Below are 11,917 nucleotides of genomic sequence, written 5' to 3' on the forward strand. Positions count from 1 at the left end.
ACTGCTTGCAATTTTAAATTCTGGGGACATCATAAGGACAGTTATTATTCATATACCAAGCTCAGAAAAGGGTTGCTGGTGGCTTTTGGTTGAAGATTATAAGGAAAAAAGTGTCCACAGAGTATAAAATACTGGAAAGATACTCATCACAATATGAGCACTTGATGAATGCCTGCTTCAGGCAGTCTTATGAAATACATTGCATTTCTACATCAATAATCTGTTCCCGCGATGTTTTAATCCTCCAGAATCTGAAGTTGCCATATCCAGATATTCCACGACTGTGTAATGAAGTCTGTGAAGACAGGTGAAAAGAACGTATGGTCTATAATATACATCAGCAATGAAACTGAATCCCTCATCGAAGGTATGAATTTCCCAGTTCATGTTTACTGCCACCACCTGTTTGGATATTTTGCCCTTTGCTACCAGATCGTTCTCTGCTTCAAGACTGATCATGGCTAGTTGCAGAAGGAACTGCATCTATTCAGGATGCAAAGTCCACTTCAAGCATAGACCCATTAGCTGAATCTCTGTCTTACAATACTTGTATTGCATGACCTGCAGGACTATCCAACACATTACCAGATTTTTGAGGTATATAATCCTCACCATCACTCATTACTTCTACAACTGATAATGTTTCTTCATCATCTGATTGTTTTCTTGTGGTTTTTCAAGGTCTGATAGTAACAGAGCTGGAGTACGTGTTTGCTGCCAAGCCATTGTTAATCGCGATACTACACTAACGACAGGCACTAACTTATGACTGTTAAGAATAATATGATCTTCTACCTGCTTCAGCATTGCTTCATACTAAGGAAAATACAGTAGAGTCAGTAGGCAAGGTATTCATCCAGGAGGGATAACCACGAAAGCACACACCATGTCATTACAAAAATATTACCAATTCTGGGCTGAAAGACTTGACAGTAAGGATACAAGCTGCTTGACTAAGCAGTGTGGAGAGATGGTGTAGAATATCAGCAAAGTATAGGCTTCAATGGAGCTCATGAAAATAGGAAATTACATATGAAAAAAATTTAAATTCAAAAGGACAAATTGTGGAAATATTTGTTTATAGAAAGGGAAAAAGATATTTGACTAATTTACCAAGGGAAATATTCAGTAAAATTTCAAAACCTCTGAAATCATTAGGAAAACTTTAGGTAAACACTTGATATAGATTCTGCCATATGAGCAACAGCCCTAAATGCAGATCAGTAGTTACTGATTGATTCAAGGACACCGAAATGCCAGAATTTAGTCATGCAGGAATTAATTTACATGCCAGTAAAATTGCCAACACATGCCAGATCAGCATCTTCACATAATACTGGATCAGAGTTGCCAACAGATCAGAAGGCCAGCAGTCTACCATTTGAGCTACTCAGACGTACATTTTTCCTGTCAAGATGAGAAGTCACTGAACTGCAAGCCACAATCTCTGAAGATTACAAGAGACTGTCTTCTATGTGATAACAGGCAGAGCAAAGAAAAATTATGGAAATTCCCCTCTTCTCCAAAACATTTCACTAAAACTTGGCCTTCGCTGGAGAGTTTGCACTGAGACGTGCCATAACACTCCTAAGTGATAAATTTGAATCACTTTAAGTTGATTGATATGATACTTACAAGTGAAGTACTTGTTGTTTCTTCAATCCAGTCTGGTTCCTCTTTGATCTTTACTTCCAGTTCCATTTCACACGGCAAATGAAGTACTGAGAATGTCTTGTAGTTGAAAATTATGTTCACTGACTTTGCACTGAAACATGTGTCAGAAAAATATACAATTATCAGTCATTGTTCAAGTCGTTGCTCGATAAACTAAGGAAAAAATAAAGATAGGCTCTAAACTATGCGTATAAAAATTATCGACTATACAAGTAATGTTCAAAATTCTGAGACCACATGTGTATAAGGAAGCCCACATTTATCCAGGTACATGTTTTTTATGCCCGTGTATGTGAACCAAATTACATTGCCTGACAAAAAATTGAAGCACCCAAAAGAAATGGTCAGATGTCAATGTAACTTCACACACGTACACAAAATTGGCAGTTATGTAAATGATCACAGTTGCAATTCTCTGTGACAGACAGAATGGCCTATTTATTTTTGCTTGTGGTTAGGGTTGTTACCGGGCCTGATAGGGTATATAAGGGGGATGAACAGCATCAGAATTTGAGTGATCACTGTGAAGGACACGGAGATGCTGTGTACTCATGTGAGCCAGCATTATCAGCAACTGACAGAGTTTCATAGGGACCTCACTGTGGATCTCCACACAGCCGACTGGTCGAATCATGCAATATCCAGATTTATGGGGCATGAGGCAGCAGCCCGATGTAGGACTGCATGGGAACATGAGGGCAGGAATGGATTCCCTGCCACATCCTGTGTCATCCTGCACCAATGGTCGGAAACTAGCTGCAGCCAGACTAGGGGATTAACGCCCCATGCATAGGCTGCCGTTAACACCAGAACAAAAATGGCTGCATTTGGAGTGGTGCCATGACTGGGAAGCATGGACTGCTGATGTATAGCGTTGCATTTTATGTTCAGCGATGAACGATGAATCACGGTTCTGTACTACCCTGGACAACCATCGTCTGCAAGTATGGCAGTGACTTGGTGAGAGGTCCCGCCCTTTCTTCTAATGTTTTGGAAATATGGTGTTACTCCTGGCATCATGGTATGGGGAGGCATTGGGTATGAATGACTTCAAGTCACAAGAGGTAGTGAAGGGAACTATGAAAGTACAATGGTACGTCACGGACACAAAGTTTATACAAGGAGTAATTTTAATACCACCTCCTTACTCCTTGTATAAACTTTGTGATCAGCTATTTTTCAATACGGAATAATGACGAGAATAATGGTTTGTAACGTCACAGACACTCTGCGTCCTCATGTGACAGTATTGTGGTGCCATTTCTCAACAGGATAATGCTCCTCCACACATGGCACGTGACTCTATGAACTGTCTATGTGATGTTAAGGTACTCCCGTGCCCACCAAAATTCTCACATCTGTCCCCAATAGAACATGTGGGACCAGTCTGGACGTCAACTCCATCCAGTTACAACAGTTTTAGATCAGCTTCCCTCAGGAAAGGACACAACATCCTTAACCCTTCAAACCAGTATTAAAAGTTGGCCAAGTTTTACCTTGCAGTAATAATAAATTTTAGAAAAATATCACAATTTTATCTGTCACAAATATTGCTATAACTTCTAAACGACTTATCTGATTTTATTTAAAATAAGTGGATATGCAGTTCATATCATGCACATGTTGTATCTACATACAAAAAGGTGGCATGTAAAGTAACAAAATGCCTAATTACCATCTTGTTGGAATAAAATTAGAATCAACAGGTGTCCATGACCACTCAGGTGAGCATTCAATTATATTACTATCATTATTTACATCACACGTAATTTCTTGCTGTGCATAATCATCATCACTAAATTTTCATTATCACTCGGATTATTCTCATCACTACTTTCACCTAATATGCATTCGAGAGCTGCATTAGATAAATACAGACTATGCAAGGACGCCACCGTGTTGTTTACAATGATTGACGTTGATGGAACAAATTCTTTTTATGCCAACACAATGCCACATTAAGGAAGAAGATACTCCCCTGCATAGAATGATACCCAATGCTGCGAGCTGTGCTAAAATGTTCACATTGACGACCAACAGACGGCAGGCATATGAACATCGAAAACATCGCTAGCCTAGTCCGTACACGTATACGTCAAACTGCTCTTGGCTTACGTTTTGCAGGTACATACATGTCGAAACGGCTTGAGCGGTTCAGGCACCCTTCCCAAGCAAATCAGCGCATATATCCAGGCCAGAAGGGGTGCAACGTCATACTGATAAGTATTGCCAATTTCTTTGTAAATTAGACTTGATTTTGTAATCAGTGAAATAACATCGCATACCCTCTCAACATGTAAAGTTTCATTTCGTTTTCTCGTCTACTTCTGGGTGCTGCAATTTTTTTATTAGGCAGTGTAGTTTGCAAATCTGTTTTAAAAGTATCATAAGGGCAGAATCTTTATTTTCATGAAATGGAGATGGGAACAGAAGCATACAATAACTGCAAACAATACCATTATAACTTTTATACTTCATAAATATAATCATTGTCCGGCCCCACGGTGTAGGGGGCAACACGTCCGCACGTCACCGGGCGGCCCCACGTTCGATTCCCGGCTGGGTCAGGGGTATTTAATTGTAAATGATTAATATCCCTGGCCTGGGGACTGGGTGTTTGTGTCGTCCTTAACATTCCTTTCCTCAAATTGAACTCTCTACACTTCTCCAATTCCAATTACATGGAGGTTCATATCATATGGTGCAAGTAGGGGCAAAAGATCACTATAGGTCGACACCCTGAATAAATAGCATTAAAAATATATATAATAACTCATTAATGGGTAACAAATAAACAAACAGAAACAAGAACAGTTGCATATACTCTGACTGAGCAAGTGTCATGGGATAGCGGAGTACTGATGCGCAGGTGTGTTATCTGCACACCACACGCCCCCTGTGCCAGTGGCAGTTGTATAGGAGACCTTGTGAGCAGTGGCTGTGCATGTGACAGGTGTAACATGGAACGTCGTCGTGAGATGACACCGTTCGAATGGGGTATGGTGGTCAGTGCCCGACGAATGGGAAGTGCGAATTCGGAAGTGGTGCGGGAATTCAGCTTCACACGATGAACCGTGTCCAGGGTGTATCTTGAATGGCTGAATGCGGGTGTCACCATCCACAACAGACGAACAACCGGCCGTCTAGCCATCCTCGAAAACCGTGACCGACGACATCCGAGACAGATTGTCAATAGTGACAGGCAGGCAACCATGCAACAAATCACGGCTCAATTCAACACAGGCCATGCTAGACATGTCTCCCAGTGGACAATCCGTAGGAACATGGGTTCTTTGGGGTATGGGAGCCAGCGCCGCACACGGGTGCCACTGTTAACCCAACGTCATCGGGCACGACGATGCGATTTGTTGCCAGTCACCAGGGATGGACACTGGAACAATGGCATAACGTGATATAGTCAGACAAATCGCGATTTCAACTGCACCATGCCGATGGGAGGCACTGTGTATGGCGCAGACCACATGAAGCGATGGATCCCGCCTGCCTTAAAGGTGTGGTCCAGGGTGGTGGTGTCTCTGTTATGGTCTGGGGTGCATTTTCCTGATATGGAATGGGTCCCCTAGTTGTTCTGGAAGAGACTTTGAATGGCACACGGTATGTTGAGCTGCTCAGAGACAATCTCCACCTATTTTTGCCCTTCCAGTGCCCAGACGGTTCTGCGGTGTTTCAAGATGATAACGCGCCATCACATCGCTCCCACGTCACCCAGGAATGGTTCCAGGAACATGCAGCGGAGGTCCAACGACTGCCATGGCCACCCAGGAGCCTAGATATGAACCATATCGAGCATATCTGGGATGCCCTGGAATGCAGGCTCCGTGCCATGGGTCCTGCACCCACGAACAGACCAGCTTTGGCGGCCGCTCTGCAAACGATTTGGTGTCAGCTGCGTCCAGAGGACTACCAGGGACTTGTCGACACACTTCCAAGGCGTCTCACTGCAGTTCGCAGGGCCACAGGAGGCCCCACACGCTATAAGATGATATACTATGACATTTGCTAAGTCATTGGATTTAATATTAGTCAGCACTGGGAGGGTTACATCTAAACTAAGGATATTCACAGTTTATTTCAGTACATTTTTCTGTTACACTCAGTTATTTTTAAACTTACTTCAAGGGACGCAATCCCTTGGATTTGAAAAACCTGGTCAAAGCATGTGAAGCTGGGAGTAAAAGCCAGTAAGTAATAATTCAAGCCCAAATGACAACAGAGCCTGCTAATGGCTTCTAATCAATTAGATTTTTACAAGTGAGCTCAAATCTTGTGCGCACTGCTTATAGAAAACGATGTCTGATTCGTTGGCTGAACAGTCAGCATACTGGCCTTCAGTTCAGAGGGTCCTGGGTACGATTCCTGGCCGGGTTGGGGATTTTAACCCTAATTGGTTAATTCCAATGGCACGGGGGCTGGGTGTATGTGTTGTCTTCATCATCATTTCATCCTCATCACGACGCCCATGTCACCTACGGGCGTCAAATAGAAAGACCTGCACCTGGCGAGCCGAACCCGTTCTGGGATATCCTGGCACTAAAAGCCATACGACATTTCATTTCATAGAAAACGATGCTTCATTACCTATACTTCTGCTTTTATTTGATGACAGTACATGTTTAATTTACTTCTTATGTTTCCTACAGATTTTCGTTTGCATTTGAATGTATTTCCAGTAAAAACCTTACATGTAAATAAAAATTTACACTGGTAATTGGAAACATCAGCAATACATTAATGGTCAATGATACTGATCAACAAATTATTGCTTCAAGGATGAAACATTTTGGAATTTATGTACTCTTTCACTGAATAAAGCAATAACTTGAGGCAGTGTTGCCAAATCCACATGTGGCTTTAGACTAGCTTGAGAACCTTGCCAAGAAATCAACATTACACAAAAACATACCGTGGTTTACAGCTGGTGTCACTGTACCGTACTTCCTATGGCGCAATCCTGTCAGTCCATAGGTCCATGCTCAAAACCCTCTCCTGGCAAAGTTGTTCCCTTTGAATGGTGCTCTCAAGCCAATCTTATCCCACATCCAGGTTTAACAATATTCGAATTCACCTGCGAAGTGATCTGGTTGGCTAAATTCAGCAGCTGATAAAACGACAAAGGCGTGAGATATCGAATTATGATTTTTGAATTATTTATCAGTATGACCAACCCTGTAACAGTCACATACCCGGTTCACATTGCTTCTGACCACCTCTGTATATTGTACATGCATGATAATGGTTATTTTTGAAGACTCTTATAAATTTTCACATGTGTGTTTTGGATGTGCACAGCAAATAATTCTGATAACTACTTTTCTGCAGAACATTTCTTTTACAAGTTGCTTTATGTCGCACCAACACTGATAGGTCTTATGGTGATGAAGGGATAGGAAAGGGTTAAAAGTGAGAAGGAAGCAGCCATTGCATTAATTAAGTTACAGCCTGGTGTGAAAATGGAAAACCACAGAAAACCATCTTTCGTGCTGCCGACAGTGGGGTTCTAACCCATTATCTCCCGAATGCAAGCTCACGGTGGGGCACCCCTAAATGCATGGCCAACTCGCTCGGTTTTCTGCAGAACAAATAATGTCTTGCAACAAGGAGACTGTAACCGCATTTAAATCTATTATGGTTGTTTTATTGCATGTCATGATTAAATAAGCTTGGTGTGTAGGTCCTGAATGTGCTTATGTAATGTATGTCAAGTCATGTGTCAAGTATAACTAACAGAAAATGGCAGCATCAATTACTTATTCCCTGAAAGACATTTACGAACGATCAAATGCTTATTGCTCCACACATAAACAGGTTCACAACCCTAGTCTTATTCCTATCAGCACTGCAACCTTACCATCTACGCATAAACAGCAAAATATGATAATGGCACCATCTTACAAGATTCATAATTTCCTTTATTTCTCTGCCTATTTCCATAAATATTTTAGAGAAAATGACAACTAGATAACCAGCTATACTGAAATGTAATGAAGAGTGCATATATATAGGACTATTCCAACATTTGGAGATTATTGTAGTAGGCTACTTAACTACTTGGAGTGAATGTTTAGGAATGAAAAAAATCATTCGAAATGATATATGGAGACACTCAAAGAAACAGAGAAGAGAGATCCTCCCTTCATGCTTGCCAGAGACCCACCAGCTCACACCTGGAAATATTCTTACTTATATGGAAACATTAAAATGGAGGCGATGTCAATCCGGGAAAAGCAGCCATTTTCTGTGCTTCTACTGTCTGGAGTAATTTGCTATTGTCTCCTATAGAGCTCACACCATGTGTGACCAGGGCTGGCATATTCTACAAAATTCACGAGACTGTGAAGTTTAACACCTGACATGGCATGTGGCGGATGTACACATAACGTGCATATATTCAGTACAGAAGGAGTGAAATTCACCGATATTTTAGCTAATGGTCTAACTAATTCAGTAAATGGTCTTGTAACTAGCCAATATTTTCACAGAGGGGATACTGGAGGCATGTGGGCAACTTCACAGCTCAAACCTGTGGGCTAAACCTCCAGGCCGCCTTTGCTTGCCCTCAGACCAATGGCCTTGTCACTACCCTTACCTAAGTCTGTAACCTTGTATAGCATGTACACCTCTTGCAAGCAACATTGACGAATCCTAACATCTCCTTCGCACCCACGTTAACAAAGATTTACTCTCATAATAAACCTCCTTGACACAAACAACTACACAATAATTCTCTACATGGTGAAAGTACACGAACCATATCCAACGCAATGAAACTCAGGTATGCACAACTGCCAGCAGTTGAAAACCAGTGTTTGTGTGTACATGTTACAATTAGTGGCTGAAAGACTGAGAACCTTTAAAGTTGCATTGTGGAATATTTGGAAAATTAAGACTTTGACTCCACTCAACGATGTATACATTCTCTAATTATTATTTTACAAATATACATTACCATTAACCAGGGGCGGCCGTACCTTATGTGCTGAAGTGCTGCAGCACACTGTCTATTTGAAAAATAAATTACTTTAATAATATTGTCTACAGTCAAATTCAGTGCAATGAAAAAGACGCCAGCCGAAGAATAACAAATCATTCTACTCTCCTCACAACCACGTAACTTGTCGTGTGCTCCACGCCGGGGGGCTGGCTGTGTACATCACAGCCCAGTGTGGCTCAGCGAGAATTTCTAAGCCTTTTGCCAGAGAGCAGGAACTCCGCCTTTTGTGCATGCGTGCCTAACTTCTTCGATAGGCTGTGGAAAGAACAGCCAGAGCCAAGACATGACTTCACAGCGAGTTTTCGTTCGACCACACAGAGGCAGCACTAGTCATGCCAGAATTTCGATTAAAATGAGAATGTGGCAGGTGACTCAGTGGTAGTATTGGTACTGTATTTAAGAGTGGATAGCTCAAAGCATACGGGAAACAAAATACTGTAGAGAAAGCCATCAGCTGCAGGTCTTTTAATACTCCCAACTTGCCTATTCCATAGCCACATTTGTAAATCGATTAACTATAAAAAAATGTATTTTTTATGTTGTCAAAATAAGGGCATGATATTGTGATGTCCTTTAATTACAAAATGTCTAGTTTATAAATTTCATTCAGTAAACTCATGTCCTCATCCCGAGGTGGTGCAGCTCTTTTCAGACACACCCCCAATGGGAGGTGAGCTGCAGGTACCATTTTAACCACATACCAGCCCTCCTGCCATTCTTAAATTTCTGGCAGTACCGGGGATGGAACCCGAGGACGGCAGCTAATAACACTAACCGTTACACTACGGAGGCGGACATAAATTTTAGGCCTACTATAACAACATAACATGTAATTTTGCATTACAACGTTGCTGATTTTATTTCAATTATTTTTATAAAATTGCGAAGTTCTGTTTTTGCGCGCTCACACCAAGTGTTTCTGACTTCTTGAATGTTTTGTGATTGAAGGTGTTATTAAGTGTGTTTAATTCGTTTTGTATGAGGAATGTATATATGTGTTGGGGTTGTTTGCGTATTTGTTCAGTATGAAAAACTCAGTGGAGAGCCTCTTGAAAACCGCATATGTTTCTAAATATTTTAATTTTTGGACGGGGGATGGGATACAGCACATAACTGATTTTCTGCACCAGCCGCCACTGCCATTAACAACAAACCTTGAATAATATTTGATATAAGTATACTCTACCCTTCTTCTGAACAGTGTGTGCTAAAAAATAAAGCTTACCGTACCTTTAGTTCCTACGAGGAACCCAGCATATTAAGTTCTCGACAGAGATCTAGATGATTGTCAACGGTAGGCCTAAGTGATATCGACAGATTATTACTGATCTTCGACAACAAAACTGCACAGGAAATCGCGATGTATGCCAAGATGCCAACAAACACCTTGCGAAAAATTGAAAATCAACACTCTTATAACAACAAACAGGCTAGTTCGACAACAATAGCGAATAGCATTTCTAAATGAAAAGAAAACAAAATCTCTCTCTCTATATATATATATATATATATATACCGTATTTATATTCCGTAATATATTTTATACAATTATAGGCCAGTCAGTTGACATGTATTGCAAGTTGCAAGTTAGCTCTTGGAAAGAAATCTTTCTCACTACGTTGAACACGGTTGCGTGATTAGCCATGACAGCATTTAAGAGGGGCGGGGGGTTCAAACGCACCCCAAAATAAAAGTGAACTTGACAAATTTAAATAGCATTGGCCTACACGGGTTTTCAAACACAATAAACTGGAAATAGTGTTAAACAATAAGTGGCATCTTTAAATGTCTCTCTCTCTCTCTACGGATCTTGCTTTCCTACCGCTTATCACGCACGTGTGGGGTCGCGGGTGCGAACTATGTCGCACATGTGGATTTAGTCCTGTTCAACAGCCGGATGCCCTTCCTGACGCCAACCCTATATGGAGGGATGTAATCACTGTTGCGTGTTTCTGTGGTAGTTAGTAGTGTGGTATGTTGTCTGAATATGATTAGGAGAGTTTGGGACGGACATCGACCGCAGGACCCTCTGAACGGAAGGCCAGTACCCACGCTGACCATTCAGCCAACGAGTCGGACTAAATGTTTCTCTGTGAATATAGTCAAGAAATTTACTGAAAACATAAATGGAAATGTTGATTTTTAATTAAGCCCTGTTTTACGGTAGGATGCTCTTCGTGATACCAACTCTATGCGAAGAGATGTATTCACTATACGGTAGTGTGTTTATGTGGTTGTTACTTGTTAGAATCAATCATTCACTACTGATCTGCATTTAGAGCAGTCACCCAGGTGGCAGATTCCATATCTGTTGTTTTCATAGCATTTTCTTAAATGATTGCAAAGAAATTGGAAGTTTATTGAACATCTCCCTTGGTAAGTTATTCCAATTCCAACTCCCCTTCCTACAAACGAATATTTGCCCCAATTTGTCCTCTTGAATTCCAACTTTATCTTCATATTGTGATCTTCCCTACTTTTAAAGACACCACTCAAACTTATTCGTCTACTGATGTCCTCCCACGCCATCTCTCCACTGACAGCTCGGAACATACCACTTAGTCGAGCAGCTCGTCTCCTTTCTCCCAAGTCTTCCCAGCCCAAACTTTGCAACATTTTTGTAATGCTACTCTTTTGTCGGAAATCGCCCAGAACAAATCGAGCTACTTTCCTTTCGATTTTTGCCAGTTCCTGAATCAAGTAATCCTTGTGAGAGTCCCATACACTGGAACCATACTCTAGTTGGGGTCTCACCAGAGACAAATATGCTCTCTCCTTTACATCCTTACTACAACCCTTAAATACCCTCATAACCATGTGCAGAGATCTGTACCCTTTATTTACAATCATATTTATGTGATTACCCCAATGAAGATCTTTCCTTGTATTAATACCTAGGTACTTACAATGATCCCCAAAGGGAACTTTCACCCCATCAACGCAGTAATTAAAACTGAGAGGACTTATTCTATTTGTGAAACACACAACCTGACTTTTATCCCCGTTTATCATCATACCATTGGGTCGGGGATTTTAATCTTCATTCGTTAATTCCAGTGGCCCGGGGGCTGGGTGTTTGTACTGTCCCCAACATCCCTGCAATTCACACACCACACATAACACTATTCTCCACTATAATAACACGCAGTTCTCTACACATGGCAGATGCCGCCCACCCTCATTGGAGGGTCTGCCTTACAAGGGCTGCACACGGCTAGAGATAGCCACACG

General features: G+C 41.4%; 1 protein-coding gene across 1 annotated transcript in view; it reads right to left on the bottom strand.

Annotated features, from left to right (window-relative positions):
• LOC136875012 (zinc finger protein 155) overlaps window positions 1-10,035 on the bottom strand; it is a 69,005-nt gene extending 58,970 nt beyond the window's left edge. The window contains exons 1-2 of the mRNA XM_067148728.2: window positions 9,917-10,035; window positions 1,636-1,765 (exon numbers count right to left, since the gene is read on the bottom strand). Coding sequence (XP_067004829.2) covers window positions 1,636-1,701 — 66 coding nt within the window. The 5' untranslated portion in view covers window positions 1,702-1,765; window positions 9,917-10,035. The remainder of the gene's footprint in view (window positions 1-1,635; window positions 1,766-9,916) is intronic.
• Window positions 10,036-11,917: the final 1,882 nt, after the last annotated feature.

The sequence above is a fragment of the Anabrus simplex genome, chromosome 5 (genome assembly GCF_040414725.1).
Source record: "Anabrus simplex isolate iqAnaSimp1 chromosome 5, ASM4041472v1, whole genome shotgun sequence".
Taxonomy (NCBI): domain Eukaryota; kingdom Metazoa; phylum Arthropoda; class Insecta; order Orthoptera; family Tettigoniidae; genus Anabrus; species Anabrus simplex.